General features: G+C 37.8%; 1 protein-coding gene across 1 annotated transcript in view; it reads left to right on the top strand.

Moving 5' to 3' along the window:
* The first annotated feature begins 71 nt into the window (after positions 1–71).
* MGAT4D (MGAT4 family, member D) overlaps positions 72–21,247 on the top strand; it is a 51,792-nt gene continuing 30,616 nt past the window's right edge. The window contains exons 1-3 of the mRNA XM_008573283.1: positions 72–165; positions 16,864–17,007; positions 19,409–19,546. Of these exons, the coding sequence (XP_008571505.1) occupies positions 72–165; positions 16,864–17,007; positions 19,409–19,546 (376 nt within the window). The remainder of the gene's footprint in view (positions 166–16,863; positions 17,008–19,408; positions 19,547–21,247) is intronic.

Here is a 21,247-nt window from a genome sequence, read left to right on the forward strand (position 1 = left end):
CTCCGCCTCCGCACCCCGGGCGCTGCCCGCCGCCCTGCACCCGCCGCGCTGCTCGCCTCGCAGCCGGCGCCATGAGGCCCAAGCAAGCGAACGTGCTGATGGCGCTCGTCGCCGTCTTGCTCTTCAGCTTCTCCTGCTTCTGCATCTCCAGGATGAGTCAAACTAGTAAGCGGCGTGTGGCTTCTCCTGCCTCCTTCCCGCCTCTCCCGCCGCGGGGCTCCGCGAATGCCCGAGTGGCGGGGGCGGAGCGTAGGGGGGCGACACAGGAGCCTGCAGGCGGTCACCTCCTCCCTGGGATTCCCGCGTCGGAGCGTTACAGACGCAGTCCCCACGCCCTTGTCCGTCGGGTGGTGAAGCCCTAACGGCGCCCCCGCCGGCTTGGGGGCGGCCGTGCCCCAGCCCAGGCGCGCGCGATAACGGATCTGGCCCCACCCGGGCCTCCCGGCTCTGTCTCGCCTCTGCGGCTCCCTTTCCGTCCAAAGGCTCAGGGGCCCAATCTGTGCCCCACTTTCCACCCCACTCCTGTGCTTTCTTTTTCCGATCATTTCCAGGAACGTATAAATGTCTGACTTCGAGAAATTTTCTTACACAGCCAACACCTTTCCTCTTTTAGGGTCTAGGTTATATTATAGGGCTCCCTAAAGTATTTTTCTAATCTGAACAGTAGTGGGATGATGGAGAGAGACATAACTGGCAAGTTAGAGCACTGGTCTAGCACCTGGACTTTGACAGGTGCACCAGTGCGTCTTGTGTTACCACTCTGAAACACACCAAGGTTTTAATTTATCGTTGTCTATAGGAGTGCCAATTTAGCAAATAAATAAAAAGGTTGCCCAATTAAACTCAAATTTCAGATAAGCAATCAGAAAACTATAGTATAAAAAATTGCAAGGGACATAATTATTCTAAAATTTTATTTCTTGTTTTTATCTGCAGTTCAAATCTAACTAGATGCCCTGTATTCTACCTTACAATTCTAGTCGTCCATAGTGTAATGTTTTAGCGTTTTATATAGTTTAATTTTTGAATTTAAGACTTAAGAACTTTGTAAATTTTTAACCCAGCCTTCCAAGATTGTCCTTATGTTGTTTTAGGTTAAATTTTATTTTTCTTACTGAACACATTTATGACTTAGGTTCACACAAAGTAATCTTGGTTGTAGTATTGAGATTCAAGTTTGAAAGTGGCTTCATGTTTTAGTCCTCTAATTAATACTAAATTTGTCATCATGTACACAAAATATCTACATTCTATCCCACTCATTTTAAAGATTAGAAATGCATACTAATTTATTGGATTTATAAGATTTCTGCTAATCTTTAACCATTTTATACCATTTCCCTCCTCTTCATTTTCTATAAAGAACATTATCCAAATGTGTTTTTATTTTTTAGAGCAATAAACAATGAGCACATCTATATAACAGTTTCTTGTAATTAGAAATTAAAATGTAAACTTTTTATAGTAACTTTGGAAGGTAATTTAGAATGGTAACCTCCAAGGAAGTTTTAATACAGTTAATATTCTTACAGTGAAACTGTAGACTTTGAGATACATACAATCATTTTGATGTGTTTTCTAGTTATTACCTGAAAAAAGAAGTTTGGTTCCTCAAGGCATTTATATTCCCATCATTCATATATTCAAGGTCAGAAAACAAGATATTGTTCTTGAGAATGAAACACTCTTAAAATAGCAGATAAATCAGATTTTTCATTTTCTATGTGTGTATTTCTGTGGAACTCGCTTTTAAATACAGCAAATCTTTGAACTGCATGGGTCCACTTATATGAAGATTTTTTTCAATGAACATATTGGAAAATTTTGGGTTAGGTATGTCATGCATTCAAACAGTTAAGTAGTCATAGTCATAGCCTGAACTAAGGTAATATCAATGATGATAAAAATAAAACAATCAAATTGTACTAAACTTGTAACACTGTCGAGAAGTGAGAATGTAAGAATTTGTACTATGCTGTAATAAGTCAAGGATCCATGTTGAAATCTCTAGTCTAACCACTAAAATAATACAAAAATAACATATAACTGTACCACTGACCGTATTAAATGCTCCAAAAAGAAATTAAAATATTTTCCAACTGCATATAAAACAAAACCCAACCTGATGATGCTTATGAGAGACATATTTAAATTTTAAAGACAGAAATGGTGGGAGAAAAAGGAGGGAAAATATATATCCACAAACCCAAGCCAAAGAAAGTTGATGTAGCTATACAAGTATTAATAAGAGCAAGGTAAACTCTAAAGCAAAGTGCAACATGAACGTTGGATAGACATAGGAAAATGTAATTAGCAATCAAGAAAATGCAAATTAAAAACATGAGCTACCATTTCCTACCATTCTGATTTTTTCGATTGGAAAGTCAGATATTTGGTGAGGAGATGGACCTTTAGGAATTTGCGAAACTTCTCTTGGAGAGGAATATACATTCAATCACTTCTGTTATGAAATATATACATTTCCTATTTCTTAGCAATTCCACTATTAGTCAGGGTTGAAACTGGTATACAGCCTTACCAATAGTGTATAGGAGTGAGAATCTTCCGTTCTCACCGATCAATACCCATGCCATTGAAGTTGTTAAATGTTTTAAATAACATCCCTACCACCAGATATATCCTAGGGAAATTCTTGAACATGTTACTAGGAGACATGTGCCAGAATATTCTTGATAGCATTTCTTATCATTGCTCATTAACAACAGAAGAAATATGTATGCTGTGGTATAGTCAGTACAGGGAACGTTTTTACAGCAGCGAAAATGAAATACAGCTTGACCCATCAATATGGATGAATCTCATGAGGATAAATTGAGCAAAAGAAATACAGAAGAATACATATGTTTTATTTATTAATGTCTAAAACCAAGAGTAAGTAAATGTGCAAAGGCAGTAAAACTATAAAAGAAAGCAATCGATTATTAATACAAAATTCAGGATTCTGCTTATCTGTGGTTGAGGAGGAAGTGGAATTTGATGTTAGAAGGAAACAGATGGGGCTGGCCCGGTGGCGCACTGGAGAGTGCGCCGCTTGGGAGCAGGGCGGCGCTCCCGTCGAGGGTTCGGATCCCATGTGGAGACCAGTTCCCACTCACTGGCTGAGCGCAGTTTGGGCGCAACACCGAGGGTTGCGATCCCATTGCCAGTCCCCAGTACGGGAGCAACACCGAGAGTTGTGATCCCGTTACCGGTCAGTAAAAAAAGACAAAAAGGAAAAAAAAAAAAAAGAAGGAAACAGATGGGATACCCTAAGGCTTAGGTAGTGATTGGTTTGTGGATGTTTAAACCATTTTATATACTCTTTGTCACACCTGATATATTTCACAATAAAACCTAATGCATAGAGGGCCACTCTTGGAGAACTTAAAGGGCTGGTATGTAGTGTGATTTGATTATTGCAAAGCACACATGGTGAGGATCAATCTGAAACCTATTTTTCCTTTTACCTTCATCTCCCACAAACTGTCTCAGATTTTTTTTCTTTGGAACCATGTTGGGTACAAGTAAAGTACTAATAAATTTAAAGTGGCCTGCCAATACTTTAACACCCTGCCTTTTTGCTCTTCTTTTTATTTCCTGAGAGAAGTACTTTCCCCTAGATACACCAAACCATATCATACTCTAGTGCATTTATCATGTTGTTTTCTTAGTCTGAAATGCCCTTCCCTGCATTTTGCCGTATGGCAAAATTCTAAACATTATTCAAGTTCTCAAATATTTCCTCTTCTCTGAAGCCTTTCTCACCTCCCTTCCCCACACTTCAGTTCTCCTTAAGAATTAATCATTCCTGCCTCACTGTGCCACTTTGAGGACAATTTCATGTTAGCAATTATAATTATTTGTTTAAATATGTCCTCCTTTCTCCCATCACTTGCAGCCTGATTGTCAGTATTTAGAGCAGGAACTTGACTTTATCCATGCTTGCTTTCCTATCACAGAGCACAATAAGTGGCACGTGGTAAGTAGCCGAAGAAAGAATGAATATCTCACATGCTTCTCCTTACTGGAAGTGTCTAGTGAATGAATGAAGTCAGGCTATGGCCATGTTGTGTAGTACCTTCTACCAAGGCAAGTAGTTTGGACTTTATTCAGTAAATACAGGGAACAATTTACAGTCCTTGAGCAGTGTTTCCAGAAGATTAATTATGGATTGTAGGTGGGAGACCAATTAAGAGGCAATTATAATAGTGCAGCTAAAGGCAATAAAGCCTGAACTATGGTAATGTTACTGATGACAAAGATAAAACAAAGAGATCTATAATGGTTCTTCTCAAGTTTTAATGTGCATACCAGTCACCTGGGAATCTTACTAAAATGCACATTCTGATTCCGCAGGCCTGGCTGAGGCTGAGATACTATATTTCTAACAAGTTCACAGCTGATGCCAGAGACCTGTGCTATCCAACATGGTAGGCCCTAGTCAGGTGCCTATGGAGCACTTGACATGCACTTAGTACAACTGAGGAACTGAGTTTTTCTTGTAATTTTATTTTATGTAGTTGAAATTTGCATTTAATAACTGAAGTAATGCAAAATATTTCTCTATTAAGCAAAACTTTACAGTTTTGGTACAACTACATTTCACTGTAATTATTAAAATTTAACATCTGAATTCCAATTGCTGCAAGTGTAAAACACACACAAGATTTAGACTACTTAGTATAAAAAAAAGAATGTGAAATATCCTATTGATTATATGTCGAAATAACATTTTGGATATGTTGGATTAAATAAAATATACTGTTTCATGTTACTTTCACTTTTCTTTTTACTTTTTAAAATGTGGATACTATAAAATTTTAAATTACAAATGGGGCTTGCATTTTATTTCTTCTGGAGAGCAGTGCCTTGGGCCCTTGCTGTGAGAAGCAAGGATCAATGGCACTTAGGGTCTTACCTGGAAGCTTTTATCATGGGCAGCGTGGCCCATTGCACACTGAACTGATGTTTGTTCACAATTTCACCACAAAGATGCTCCATTGACACAAAGCATCTAATTATTGTTTATTTCAAACCTTTGCAATATGATTTTATAACATTTCGTCCTTACTAAATACCTGAGTGAATATGCAAGTAATATAAATATTTTAAATATAATATTGATACAATGAATTACCAGGGAAGAATATACAAGAAGCAGATTAGAGATTATATACTTTAATATTTCTGTATGCTTGTTTCTGTAAAAACTGCTTCCTCTAGAGAAAACTCTTTTCATGTTTACCAAATTGCTCCCTCAGGGACTGACCTACAGTGTCGAAACCCAAATATATTGCATCACCCATGATATATCAACTCCAAACATGTGATCCATTTTGCAAGGAGAATATTACCCGGGAAACCCTACCTAAGAGTGATGAAAAATCTTTGAAGGGTTTTGAGCAGGAGAGTTTTTGCATTATCCAGGTTTTGCCACAGGGTATGCACATGTGTGCTCTTATTCACACAAGGCAGATGAATGAAAAAATAACTCTTTTAACCCAAATACATCAGCATTACTTTAGAGTTTTATATTTATATAATTTTATATTTGTCTTTCTGTGCCTGGCTTATTTTACTTAACATAATGTCCTCCAGGTTCATCCATATTGTCACAAGTGACAACTTCCAAAACTTGCTTCCCCCCATCTTCTCCATCTTAGTAAATGGCTACTCCATTCTGCTAATTGCTCAGAGTAGCATCTCCTCTCTTTTTTTTTCATATCCCACATTCAATCTTTCAGCAAATCCTACCTTCTTTAGCTTCAAGATATATCCAGAATTGAACCATTTCTCACCACTAATTTCACAACCAGCCTATGCTCAGCCACAGTCACCTTTCTCCTGGTCTTTCTTCCCCAGTCTTTGTTTCCCCTACAGTCTGTTTTTCACACAGCAAGTAAAATGTTTCTGCTCAAATGTTAAGTCAGATTATGTAACTGTGTTTGTAATCTTCTACTGGCTTCCCATTTTGCTTAAAGTAAAAGCTAAAGTTCTCACAAATGTCACTTTAACTTCATTACCTACTCTTCTTCCCGTCATTTACTCTGCTTCAGATACACTGGCCTCAGTGCTGTTTCTGGAAATAATGGTCATGCTCCTGCCTCAGGGCTTTTGCACTCACCATTCTGTCTAAAAAACTCTTTCCCAGCCAATTGCAACATTCCTTTTTCACTTTGTTCTAGTCTTTGTTCAAATGTTATCTTAGAAAGGCCTTCCCTGGTCACCCTGTTTAAAATGGAAGCCTCTCCCAGTATCAGCAAACACTGTATATCCTTTTTCCCACTTCAATTTTTTCTTGTTTTTATCATCCTCTAATAAAATGTATAATTCACTTATTTGTTTATTGTTCATTTCCATCCCATAGAATGTAAACTCCAAGAAGGCAGAGAGTTCATTTTGTTTATTACTGTAACCACAGTATGTGTAATAGTATTAAGCTTAATATTTGTTGAATGAAAGAAGGAATGAATGAATTGGATGGCCATGTGACTATTCTGGCTAGTAAGATGCAGAAGTCGTCTCTGGGAAGTTCCTTGGGAACCCCTTCCCAAAGAAAAACTCTTAGGCTTTACTATCGATTGTAAATGAATTCTGAGCACTCTGGATTCATAGTATTTCAGGAAGATAGAGAAAGTTCCTTTTATTCTTTATTCTCCACTGTCTACTGAGACCAGATGGTTAGTGATCTCTCTGCTAGGACTAGACACTTCCGTCTGTAGAGAAAATGGACACTTCCTAGTACTGCACTGTGAGGACAGTGATGATCACCACAAATCACCAACCAGTAAACCAACAGGTCCTGGAGACCCAACCGATCTCTCTGCTAGGACTAGACACTTCCGTCTGTAGAGAAAATGGACACTTCCTAGTACTGCGCTGTGAGGACAGTGATGATCACCACAAATCACCAACCAGTAAACCAACAGGTCCTGGAGATCCAACTGCCAGTGCCTCGGCTGGAATGACTTGGCTCCAGGGCCCAAACCAGGAAGCCTTCAAAGGACTTCCAAGAAAAAATTAACCCATCCATCTTTTCCTAACAGAATGATTTGGTATGAGGATTAAAGTGTGGCCTGGATCTAGCATTGCTTTCTCACTGTCATCATTGTCCTTTTCCTGGAGGTGGATTGAGAGAGGAAATCATATACCTCGTACCACCACTCACTCACTGGTGAAGACTAGACATATAGAGCCTTGAGATATGGCAGTTGTACCCTAGCAGGTCAGGGCTTTGTCAGGCATGGAGTGCAACACCCACTGCTGGACAGTGGCCGGAACTCTCTATCTCTATAACGAGTAGACAATCAGTTGGGTCTTTCCACAAACCTTCACTGCCCTCTTTCAGCATGCTCAACTATCCACAATACCCAAATCTTATTTGCATATGGACCCTATTGATGGGAGTCCCTGTTGGCAGGGTCAACCATATAACATAAAGTTGTGTTGCATTCAGGACGCTTGATGGTTAATAACTGGAAATGTAGAGTTACTAATGATAAACCTTAGAAATGGAACTAGCTGTTTTGAGTGGGGACTGGGGCAAGGAGGATCACTCCAACCTATGGGGGGAAAGACAAAAGATCTTGTTAAAGAATAGCGAAACAGTGAATTTAACTTTCTTCTGTTGTATCTTGGGGTGGATGATCCACTGAAGCTTGGTAGACAGAAAGCAGAATATTACAATTTATTAGCTGTTTCCTGTCCTTAGTAGGGTAGCTCAGGGCAAGAGACAAGTTTTGTTCCAATCTGGCCCATCTGAAAGGTGAACAGGAACAACAGGATGGATATATACTTCCATCAAACAGGGCCATTTCTGCCTATGGCCAAGGATTTAACACCTCTGAGAATCAGACACATAAGCACCCTGCTGGATTTCAAAGACTGAACTCTTTTCCCTAAGCCAAAGCTAGTATGAGCTAAGAGATAAGACTGGGGCAGAATTTTTATCACTACGTTTTCTCCCTCCATTTTATTAGTGAATATCAAGGCTTTTGCTCTCAAACCTATAATACTACCTCTAATCTTTCCCGTGAACTTCAAAGTCATATAGTCAAATGTCTGCCATGTATTTGAATGTCTCATAAGCACCACAACTTCTGGTCCTGCTTCTTCTATGTTTCCCCAATCCAGATGGAATACCATGTTAAAAATCTAGTAGTCATGGCAGAAACATAGCAGGGAGTCTAGTCTCCTCTCTCAATCAGTTACTAAGTCTTTCCAATAAAAGATCTCAGATATTTCTCATATTCATTTCCTTTTTCCTAATCCTTTTTGCTGTAGTATATTCTATCATCTCTCAACTATTATTACTATAAATTTCTAACTATTGGTGTCGCTGGCTTTAGTTTTGTCTTCCTAAAACAATCTTCTATATGGCAACAGAGAGAGCTTTCTATCTTTTTTAAAGTTATTTTTCTAATTGACAAATAAAAATTATGTGTATTTATCATGTACAATATGATGGTTTGAAATATGTGTACATGGTGGAATGGCTAAATCAAGCTAATTAACATGTGTTACCTCACATACTTATCATTTCTGTAGTGAGGACACTTAAAATATACTCTCTCAGCAACTTTCAAGAATGCAATACATTGTTTTTAATTATAGTCACCATATTGTACAATACATCTCTCGAACTTATTCCTTCTACCTAACTGAAATTTTGTATCCTTTGACCAACAGTCCCCAACCCCAACCCCTAGTAACAACCATTCTACTCTCTGCTTCTATGAATTCAACTTCTTTAGATTCCACACGTAAGTGAGATAATGTGGTATTTTTCTTCCTGTGCCTGGTTTATTTCACTTAACATCATGTCCTCCAGGTTCACCTATGTTGTCACAAATGAGAAGATTTCATTCTTTTTAGAAGTTAATTAGTATTCCATTGTGTATATATATCACATTTTCTTTATCTATTCATCCATTGATGGGCACTTAAGGTAATTTCATATCTTGGCTATTGTGAATAATGCTTCAGTGATCATGGGAGTGCAGATATCTCTTCAACATACTGATATCATTTCCTTTGAATATATAGTAGTGGGATTGCTGGATTGTGTGGTAGTTCTATTTATAATTTTTTGAAGAGCCTACATACTGTTTTCCATAATGATGTACTAATTTACATTCCCACCAATAGTGTGCAAGTGTTGCCTTTTCTCTACCTCGCCAATACTTATCTTTAGTATTTTAAACAACAACCATTCCGCAGGTGTGAGATTGGTACCTAATTGTGGTTTTAATTTACATTTCCCTGATGATTAGTGATGTTGAGCATTATTTCATGTACCTGTTGGTCATTTGTATGTCTTCATTTGAAAAATGCCTATTCAGGTCCCCTACCCATTTTTAATCAGGTTGTTTTTTGCTATTGAGTTGCATTCCTTATATATTTTGGATATTAACCCATTATCAGAATATGGTTTGTAAATATTTTCTTCCCTTACATAGGGTGTTTCTTATTCTGTTGAATGTTTCCTTTGCTGTGCAGAGCTTTTAAGTTTAATATAATCCCATCTGTCTATATTTGCATTTTTGCCTGTGCCTTGAGCTCACATCCAAAAATTCATTGCCCAGACCAATGTTACAGAGCTTTCTTTCCATATTTTCCTTTAGCAGTTTTACAGTTTCAGGTCCTATGTTTAAGTCTTTAATCCCTTTTGAGTTGATTTTTATATGTGGAGTGAAATAAGAGTCTAATTTCATTCTTCAGCATGTGAATATTCAGTTTTCTCAACACCATTTATTAAAGAGACTGTCCTTTCCCCATTGTGAGTTCTTGGTACTTTTGACAAAAATCGATTGACCATAAATGCTTGGATTTATTTCTGGATTCTCTATTCTGTTCCATTTGTCCATGTGCCTATTTTCATATCTGCGCCATGCTGTTTTGATTACTGAGTTTGAATGTGTTGTCCCCCCAAAACTCATGTGGAAATGTGATCCCTAATGTAGCAGTATTGAGAGGTGTTTGAGTCATGGGGGCCAATCCCTTAAATGGATTAATGCTCTCCTTGGGGGATGCGGGTAGTGAGTGAGTTCTCACTTTATTCCTGCAAGAGCTGGTTGTTTATAGGACCCTGGCATATCCTCTCTCTCTCTCTTTCTCTCTCTCTCTTCCTTTCACCATGTGATCTGCTCATACCCACCAGCTGCCTGCCACTTTCCGTCATGAGTAGAAGCAGCGTGAGGCCAGTGCCAGATGCAGCTGTCCCAGAATTGTAAGCCAAGGGCCGGCCCAGTGGTGCACTGGAGAGTGCGCCACTTGGGAGCGCAGTTGCGCTCCCGCCAAGGGTTCGGATCCCATGTGGTGACTGGCTGAGCGCGGTGCGGGCGCAGCACCAAGGGTTGCAATCCCGTTGCCGGTCCCCGAGTGCGCCACTTGGGAGCGCAGTTGCGCTCCCGCCAAGGGTTCGGATCCCATGTGGTGACTGGTTCCTGCTCACTGGCTGAGCGCGGTGCGGGCGCAGCACCGAGGGTTGCAATCCCGTTGCCGGTCCCCGATACGGGCGCGACACCGAGGGTTGTGATCCCATTACCGGTCAGTAAAAAAGACAAAAAGGAAAAAAAAATAATTGTAAGCCAAATAAACCTCTGTTCTTTATAAATTACCCAGTCTCAGGTATTCTGTCATAGCAACATAAAACAGACTAATACAATTACTATAACTCTGTATTATATTTTGAAATCAGATAGTGTGATAACTCCATCTTTGTCCTTTTTGCCCAAGATTGCTTTAACTTTTGACATCTTTTGTGATTCCACGTGAATTTTAGGATTTTTTTTTATTTTTGAGAAAAACATCATTGCAATTTTTATAATGATTGCATTGAATCTGTAGATCACTTTGCATAGTATGGACATTTTAACAATATTAATCCATGAACACAACATACATTCTATCTATTTGTATTTTCCTCAATTTGTTTTATCAGTGTTTTATAGTTTTCATTGTACAGGTCTTTCACCTTCTTGGTTAAATATATTCCTAAGTTGTTTTTTTCTTTTTAGTAGCTATTGTAAATGGGATTGTTTTCTTGATTTCTTATATGGATAGTTCAATGTTAGTGTATTGAAATGCTCGTGTTGGAGAGTGATGTCATAAAGATGGCAGAATAGATGATCCCCAGCATCACTCCTCCTCACAACTGATCAACTTACAACTATTAAAGTGCATAAACTGCTATCCTAAGATTGCTGGAACTCTCAGGGGAAGAGGAGGAGAGACCTGTGGAATTTGTGAAGGTGTGAAGGTGTGGAAGCCAGAGGGAGGAGGGACCACTCCAAACACTCCAACCCAAGCCCTGTCTGCTTCAGGGGCTGGTGTAGTGCGAGGCAAGGAACAGCTACAGAACATGAGCAGCTACCAAGAAACAGCAAAGTTGCAGCAGCACCCTATGCGTGAAGCTACTTGGAGTCTGCAGGGGAGAACGGTGCTTCAGAATGCACTATCCCATCTCCCAGGCCAGCAAAACCTCCAGAAAGTTTCCTCTAGCCCCCAGGAGCAAGGGGCCACAGCCAGTTGGAAGAATGAACTATCCAGAGGTCAGTGAGTCTTCGCTGGGGACTCGTGCACAGCCTGCTCCACTAGAAATGTTTGAGTGCCAGGGAGAAGTCTGCCCCACCAGGGGAGCACTGGGGTGCAGCATAGGCAGCTGATCTGTCTTTCAATAGGCACCAGCAGTGGAAACCAGTCAGGATGATAGAACTGCAGATTGCAGGAAAGACTCAGTGCTGGGCCAGAGTTGTCACACAGCCTGTGGTGACCTCACAAGAACCAGAAGTGAGTAAAAGGCAGATGATTAAAATCCAATCGATACAAAAAGCTTTCCCCAGTTTGAGAAACAGTAGCAGAGCAGCAATTTAGCTCAAACACAGAGCTCAAGTCCCAGTCCCCACAGGAAGTTTTCCTCAATTCAAGGACAGCAAGTTAGTTCCAGTGCAGAGTTTCAGTGATGGTGGTAGCTATTAATCCATTACAGAACGGGAAAGAAAAAAAAAGAAAAAGAAAACACAGAGACTAGAGACAAAGCTCTGATTTTCACCATTAAAGGTCTAACACCAACAAAGAACATATGTGAAACCTGGAAGAGGTCATGTTACCCTCAAATGATCAAGCTTCAACATAAAGACACAAAGATCGTGAAAGAACAGAGAAATATGATACCACCAAAAGAATTATACAAACCATCAGCGATGGACCCAGAAGAACAGCAGATTTATAAAATGATTGACAGAGAATTCAGAATAACCCTCTTAAGGATATTCAGGGAGTCACAAGAAAATACAGATAGAAAATTAGGTGATATCTGGGAAACAATTCAGGAGCAGAATGAGAAACTTGACAAAGGAATAGAGTCAATTTTAAAAAATAGAAATACTAGGAATAAAGAATATGCTATGTGCCCTGAAAAACTTGATAGAAAGCTCCAGCAGCAGACTTGATCAAACAGAGAGAGAATCAGTGAGCTCGAAGACAAAACATACAAAATTATCTAATCAAAGGAATGAAAAGAAAAAAACTTAAGAAAAAAATTAAACAAAATTGTAGCAATTATGGGAACCCGTCAAACAAAATAATCTCTGCATAATTGGTGTGCTTGAAGGAAAGAAAAAAGGAAGAGACCTAGAAAGCATATTCAAGGAAATAATGATTGAAAATTTCCCAAGTATGGAGAAAAATGAAAACATCCAGGTACAGGAAACTCAGAGGTCAAAAATAAAATTCAATCCAAAGAGGGACACTCCAAAGTACATCCTAATCAAATTATTAAAAACCGAAGACAAAGAAAGCAGCAAAAGAAACATATATCATTCAACAGAGTCCCAATATGTCTCTCAGCAGATTTCTCAGTAGAAAGCCTACAGGCCAGAAGGAAATGGGATGGTATATTCAAAGTGCTGAAGGAAAAAGACTGTCAGCCAAGAATTCTGTATCCAGCAAAACTAACCTTTAAATATGAAGGAGGAGTAAAGTCTTTCCCAGACAGGAAAAAGCTAAGGGAATTCAATACTAGACCTGTCTTACAAGAAATGCTAAAGGGAGTTCTTCAATTTGAAACTAGATGATGCTAAAGAGTAACAACAAGACATTTAAAGGTACATAACTCACTAGTAAAGTAAGTACTTATTCACTATAAATAAGACAATCTCAGAATATTCCAATGCTATAAGGGTGGTGAATAAACTTTTTAATCCTTAGTATGAATATTAAAGGACAAACCTAACAAGACAATAACATATACAACCATATAAGAGATAGGCAAAATTAAAAGATTTAACTAGAAACAGCAAAATGTCAAAAAGTCAGTGAGAATGACATCAAAGCAGAGTTGACTTTGGTTTTTTCTTCTTTCTTACATACCAAAGTTAAGTCATTGTTAGTTTAAAATAATCTATTATAATGATAACATGTTTTTGTAACCCTCATGTAATCATAGCACAAAAACTTGCAAGAGACATACTGAATATAGTAAGAAATCAAAATACACTGCTAGAGAAAACCACTCAACCTCAAAGAAAGACAGTAAGACCAGAAAACAAACAAACAAAAAGGATCTACAAAGCAATTAGAAAAGAAGCAAAAAGATGGCAACAACAGGTCCCACAGTGTTCTAACTAAAATGCCTTTCCTTGCTTTCCTTGACTGTCTAATTACTCCTGCTCCTTCCAGTGTCTGCTCCAGCATCCTTCTCTGACCCTCCTTTCCCCTCTCAGCCTGTCTGAATTCTATCCTCTGGCCACTAGAGGTGGGAAAGGGAGAAGGACAGGGAGTTAGGGAGAAATTGGTTAGTTAACACGAAGAATGATTACATTTTGTAATGATAAATATGCTGATCATTCTAATTTGATCACCATATATTGTACACAAATACTGATAGTTTACTCTGTACCCCACAAATATGTAATCAGTTATGTTCCAATAAAAAGAAATTTGTGCAGTATATGCATGTTTTTGAAACAATGTTACACTTCCCTCTGTGTAACCAAGATGAAAAAAAGAAAGAATCACTACAAGCCACGGTGATGTCTCATTCTACTGAGCCCATAGTTCCTTCCAGGGGGTATCTTTCATTTTGCTATCCTAGAGAGGACATTTTAAAGTGAATTCTTGGAGCTTCTCACACTATCTCATTCATTACCTCAAAAGAGGAGAGATTCATCTGAATGGTGAGATTGATCAGACCGGACTTCTATAGGCCACATTGACACGGAGGCAGAATCACTTCTTGAAAAGGCAACTTGGTCCATCTCTGGCTCTTTCTCCTGTACTCTGTACTTTCTGAAAGAAGAACAAAGGCTCCCTCTTTACTTCTTCCTCCAAAGTAATAAGCACATATGGCAAGTCATCATTTCATAGGTGTGGCCCACTGTTGTCCAGCTTCCCTTTCAATAATGGGGTGGGAGTAGGTAAGTTCAAATTGAGTGGAGAGGCAGGACTCTGGAATATACCCATTGTCAGAGGGCCCCAGATAAAGCTGATAACTGATGTCGCCTCTATTCTTAATCGTTAATATTCAAGGGGAAGGAAGTAAAAAATACCACATTGACATAAATGATCAATTAAGGCAGTTCTACAATTGGCCTATGAATTTTCCAAAGGTAGAACTAACAATATCTTTTTCAATTTTGTATTTCTATTGACACAGAGTACATGACAAATAAAAGGTGTTTTTTTATTTGTTGTTTTTTTCTGATTACAGAAGCAATGTAACATGATTTAGAAACAATTTTGTAAAGATAGGATACAAATATCATTTAATCCCACAATCAAACATTATATGTCAAAATATAAACTTTTACACTTACTCTTTTTCTTGCTATATGTGTACTTTTTTGCAAAAATATAATTATTTTAAACATGTGTATTAGTCCATTTCTGTTGCTTATAAAAAAAATACCTGGAACTGGGTTATTTGTAAGAAAATGGAATTTATTGCTGACAGTTTCAGAGGCTACAAAGTACAAAGTCCAGGGAACACATCTTGTGAGGGTCTTCTTTTGGTGGTGGCTTTACGGCAATGCAGGGGTCTCACATGGCAGAAAATGGCAGGACAGAAAGAGAGAGACTCACATCCTCGCTTTCTAAAGCCCTCAGAACCATACCCACAACCACCATTATTAATCCATTCATTAGGTCATGGTCCTCAGAATCTAACACCTCCCCAGCCCCCACCTTTCAGTCATCACAATAGGATTTCCCACCCTCTCAACACTGTCACGGGAGGCAAGTGTCCAGTACCTGGAACTTTGGGGGACACAATTTAAGCTTTGATGAGTTTGGGGAGATATTCAGTCCACAGCAACATGGTTTTATTTTTAAGAAACAATTGTTTTTACAACACTAAATATTCTTCTACAATGTGGTTCTTCATAGCTACATAGTATTCCATTGATAATGAATAAAGAGTAGTCCATTGATAAATAAAAAATATTTATTATCAATAAATATTTATGAATAATAATGTTCTTCAATGTGGTTCTTCATAGCAACACAGTATTCCTTTGATAAACGAATAAAGATTAGTCCATTGATAAATAATAAATATTTCTTAGTTTATTATCAATAAATATTTATTGATAAATAATAAATATTTATTAGTTGTTAAGATGGAATGTGATAATGTACGTAAACCACATTTTACATACATTATCACATTCCATCTTAAGAACGACTCTGAAGCAGGGATTCTTACATATACATTTACACATAAAGAAACAGAGGCTAACAAAAATTAAGTAACTTGCCCAAGGTTACAAAAATACTAAGTGGCAAAACTGGGTTTCATTTATACATGATTTGACACCAGAGCCACCAGAACTCTTAAAAGGATATTTTAAAATTTATTTAGCAAATTTCCTATGTTGGGCTCATATGCGATTCAGTAATGCCAAAATGGCGATTTAGGCAAGGCCCTCTCCATGCGGCCACCTAAAGATGGTGCGGAGAGGAAGCAAGGTGGGAGGGGACAGCTGGGTTCCGCATTTTGTTTTTGTTTAATTCCATTGGCAGCCCTGGTTTTCCCCGCTGGTGATCAAGGCATGATTGCTTAGTATAGCTTAAGGAACCCCCATGCATGACCACGTGATCTTTACCCTGATTGGCTGGGCAGAGGGAACTCCCACGCTGGCAAAGCTTAAATCGGCTTGCTTAACAAGCAATAAATGGAACTGCTTGAGGGAACCCCTGCCCTCTCTGAGTGTCCTTTCTACGGGGCTGGGTTGGTGGGCAGATCACTCACTCCCCCCAGGGAGATCCCCTGGCCGTCTCTAGGGCCGAGGGGTGAAGCATTAGGGAAGCTCGCTCTTGGGTTGGGCGTGGGAGAGGTTAGGAAAGGGAGGAAAAACCTGCTGGTGGAACCCAGCATTCCTATTGTTGGGCACTTAAGTTGTTTCCATGTATATTACAATGATAATTAATGTTGCCTATGTTAAACATTCTTGGAGTCAAATCTGTGTGACACATACCTGGTCATTTTCTTCAGATAAATTCTTAAGAATGTTTTTTGGTTCAATGAGTTTTCCCTCTAGTTACAAATCTAATACATGGACAATATGAGAAATTTGTAAAACATAGACAAGCAGAAGGTAATAAAGCAAAAAAATCATTGATAATCTTACCTTCCACATATTGCTCTTTTTAATATTTTGATTTTTATTTCCAGTCATATATACATGTAAATATATACTATACGAATATAGCACTATGTGTACATTTGTGTATACATATATTCACACATATAGTGCTATCTAGAGATATATTGAAGCATATATTTTATATCTTTGTTATCTATTATAGAAAATTGTGTGATACCCTTGCTACATGTATAAGCATAAACTTATGTTTTCTTTTCAGGTAACCAATTAACTAATTGTAGAAACCATATTTTGGAGTTTAAGGAAAAAATGCTACATTTAAAAGACAAAACTGAACACACTCACCAAGAGCTGGTAAAAGCCTTGAATAAAATGAAGTATGAAATTATATCAGGAAACTTAGGTTTGTGTTGCTTTAATTTTTGTGTATGGTGGTTTGTTTGTTTTATGTCTTGTTTGGGAAATTTAGATTTAATGCCTTTTGGTCTTAGGGCGTTTCGCGCCAATAAACGTAACTAAATCAGTATGGTTCTTTTATTGTGAGACATGCAAAAATCAAATAAGAGACATCACTGATAATCTCCTCATCCCTACCTTGAAAATGGTCTCCCTGTGTTTTCTATGTCTGTGAATTGCACCAGAATCCACGATCCATCCGGTAGATGCAGCCAGAAACCTGAGCATCACCTCTGACCCCTCCCTCTCACTCCCGCATTCTTCCATGTCAGTCAGTAAGCAATCATGCTGATCCATCAAACCGAATATCTCACAGATCTGTGCACATTTTCCATCACCTTCTTCACTACACTAGTCAGAGCAGCTTTATGCCTCATCTGAATAACTAGGAGTATGTTACATACTTTGAATCTTTCTTTTCTCTTATCTCCAAGTCTTGTCTCCTATTTAGTCTCACTACAGCCAAAGCGAAGGTTCCACTGTCCTGGAAATAAACCTTCAGTGGTTCCCCATTTCTCCAGAACAAAAAGTCCTGCTTTGTGTTTCCCCTTTGTAGTCAAATTGTCTTCCCACTCTTAACCCCCAGCAACCACTGATCAGTTCCCTGTTCCTATAGTTTTGCCTTTTCCAGAATGCCAGACAAATGGAATTGTACAATGTGTTACCTTTTGAGACTGGCATTTCTCACCTAGCACAAATTCATGCAAACTGTTGTGGTACCAATTGTTTGCTCCCTTTTCATTGCTGAATAGAATTTCATTGTGTGGATGTACAGTGGATACAGTTTGTTTATCCTTTCACCAACTGAGGGATACGTGGGTTATTTTTTATTTTTGACAATTACAAATAGATGTTGCTATAAGCATCCATGTACATGTTTTTAGTATGAAGAGAAATTTTCATTTTTCTTAGGATTAATACCTAGAAGGAGGACTGATGGGGTATATGGTAAGTGTATGTTTAACTTTATAAAAAATTGACAAACTTTTCCAGAGTGGCTGTACCATTTTGCATTTCCTGTGGCAATGTGTGAGAGTTCCAGTCACTCCAGATTATTACAGCCATTCCAATGTCATGGTATCTCATAATTTTAAGATGTATTTCCTTAGTGACTAATGATGTTGAACATTTTTTTATGTGCTTATTTGCCATCCAGATATCGTCTTTGGAGAAATGTCTGTTCAAATATTTTGTCTTTTTTATTTTGTTTCATTACACAATGCAAACATTTTTTTGTGGCCCTTTACCAATTTCTCTCTATCCTTCCCCCCACATTGTGCTTTTTTTTAAATTGGGTGGTTTGTTTTCTTGTTGAGTTTTTAGAGTTTTATATATTATCTTGGATACATATTGGATGGATTTGTGATTTGGAAATTTTTTTTTGCCAGTCTATTGCTTGTCTTTTCACTATCTTTATGAAATTCTTCACAGGACAAACATTTTTAATTTTTGATGAAGTCCAATTTATCAAATTTTTAAATGTATTTTCTTGTTTTATGTATTGCTATGTTGTATACTGATCATCTAAGACCTCTTTACCTAGCTTAGGGGCATGAATATTTTCTTCTATGTTTTTTAAAAAATTTGTAGTTTTATGTTTTACATTTATGTCTATGAAACTTCTGGAGTTTATTTTTATAAGTGGTGTAAAGTACAGGTCAAGTTTCAATTTTTTTCACATGTGCAAGTGTTTCAGCACCATTTGTCAACTGGCTTTTCTACATTGAATTGCCTTTGCACCTTTGTCAAAAATAAATCAACCATATTTGTGTGGATCTATTTCTGTATTCTCTACTCTGTTCCATTGGTTTATGTATCTATTTTTTACATAATACCACACTGTTTTGATTACTGTGTTATGTATTACTAATTAAAATTGGGTAGTGTGAGTCCTTCAACTTTGTTTTTACTTTCCAAAACTGTAGAGACAAATTCTAATGAATGGTACAAATAGAGTCATTAAATGTTAAAGGGCAACAAAACAAAGTTATTAAGACATGAACTTTAATGAAGTGATATTAATCAAAGTAGCAGAGGAAACCAATTAAAGCATATTTCAGTTATACTTCATTTGTAACTGACAGTTGTACTGGCCTCTGATTGTGTAGCTCATAGTGCTAGGCTTAAATTAAATATTAGTTTTAAATAAATATGAATCAATAATCTCTGAGCTATATTTTGTATTGTTATGATTTGATAATTCACATGTAAGAATATTTCTCCTATCTATTGAATATTAAATTAACCTATAAATTAATTTATAACACTCATCTTAAAAAATTATACCAAAGGAGAAAAATCCATATAGTGGTAAACCAGAAGCCCTATTTTTTTTCTCTCTCTTTCAGTTAAAACAGAAGTGGATACACTGACTAAGAATGAAACATTATCTAATACATTTGAAGACTTAAAGTTCTTTTTTCCTCATCTAAGGAAAGCAAGCAGAACTTATCCTAATGTAATCATTGGCAAAGGGAAAACAGGCGGTAAGAAAATATAGAACTGGAAAATTAAATACAGATATTTTGACCTTTGGGAATATACTTTTAAGTTTTAAAATGTAATCCATTAGTATACCCAGATTGATACTCTCAGTTTGTCTGGCATTCAGAAGTCAGTACAGTCATGTGTTGATTAATGAGGGGGATGCATTCTAAGAAATGTGTCATTAGGTGACTTTGTCATTGAGGAAACATCCTAGAGTGTCCTTAGGCAAACATAGATAGTGTAGCCTACTGCATACCTAGGCTATATGATATAGCCATCAGGATGCATTCTAAGAAATGTGTCATTAGGTGACTTTGTCATTGAGGAAACATCCTAGAGTGTACTTAGGCAAACATAGATAGTGTAGCCTACTGCATACCTAGGCTATATGATATAGCCATCATAATCTTATGGGATTTCCATCAGATATATTGTCCATCATTGACTGAAATGTCATTATGCACACATGACTGTATATTGTCTGGCAGCAAATAATACTATAAATATTTGGTGACTTAAATTTAAATTCAATTTCAATACAGATGCTTTGAAAATAAGTCACTATAAGTCATATATATGTCAAGCACGAGCTAAATGCTTAGCAAATATTTTCTCCTTGTTTTTTTTTGTTTTTTCCTTTTTGTCTTTTTTACTGACCGGTAACGGGATCGCAACCCTCGGAGTCGCNTCCGAACCCTCAGCGGGAGTGCCGCCGTGCTCCCAAGCAGCGCACTCTCCAGTGCGCCACCAGGCCGGCCCATCTCCTTGGTTTTGATAAATATATTTTTACCTGGTTATCTTTCTATTTCCCCCTGTTTCTGGGGACCAATACAAGCAAAACCTTTACGGAAGAGGTGATGTTTGAGCTAAGCCATACAGAGTTAAGTTCAAGTTTACCAGGTATTCAAGACCACAAAAACATTGGAGTTTGAAGCAGGGATATTAGGACAAGCCTCAGGATGCCTGCCATTGACATAAACCTCATTCATTCCAGTGAGTGAGTCAGTCTAGACCAAGCTCATGGGCTGCCTGTTTTCACATAGTTTTGTTGGAACACAGCCATGCTTATTCACTTACTTGTTGTCTATGCCTGCTTTTGTGCTACAATGGCAGAGTTGAGTAGTTGCAATAGACACGGTATGACCCAAAAGTCAAAAATGTTTACAATCTGATCCTTTACAAAAAAAAGTTTGCTGACCCCTGCTCCAGGAGGTTCCTTGGGAATAAGTGGTGGTGTTCTATATCACATGCCTCTGACATATTATCAAATCCTGTTGTGTTGGGATAGGGATGCCAGATGACATGGATTAACATCTACTAACTTCTTTCTTACTGTGTACCATGTACCGAATTCTGTTTCTTTTCATTATCTCATTTAATCCTCACAACCCAATGTAGTAGGGACTGTTCTCATTTCTATATTATACCTGAGAAAATTGAGGCTTAGAGAGATTAAATAACTTTTTTGAGTTTACACTTGTAAAACTCTTTAACTGTATCAGATTCTCTGTTAGAACTATTTTGAATGTAGTATTTAAATATATACATATTTATGCAGATATGTGTGTGAATGTGAGTATGAGAGGATGCATGCTAGACAAAAGCTGTAGTTTATAGGAAGAGGAGGAATTGAAAGACACACACAAAAAAATCCCATTGCATAGAAACTGTAAGATATTAGATACCAAGAATAAGCATAG

Source organism: Galeopterus variegatus, unplaced genomic scaffold, assembly GCF_000696425.1.
Source record: "Galeopterus variegatus unplaced genomic scaffold, G_variegatus-3.0.2 Scaffold897, whole genome shotgun sequence".
NCBI classification, from domain to species: domain Eukaryota; kingdom Metazoa; phylum Chordata; class Mammalia; order Dermoptera; family Cynocephalidae; genus Galeopterus; species Galeopterus variegatus.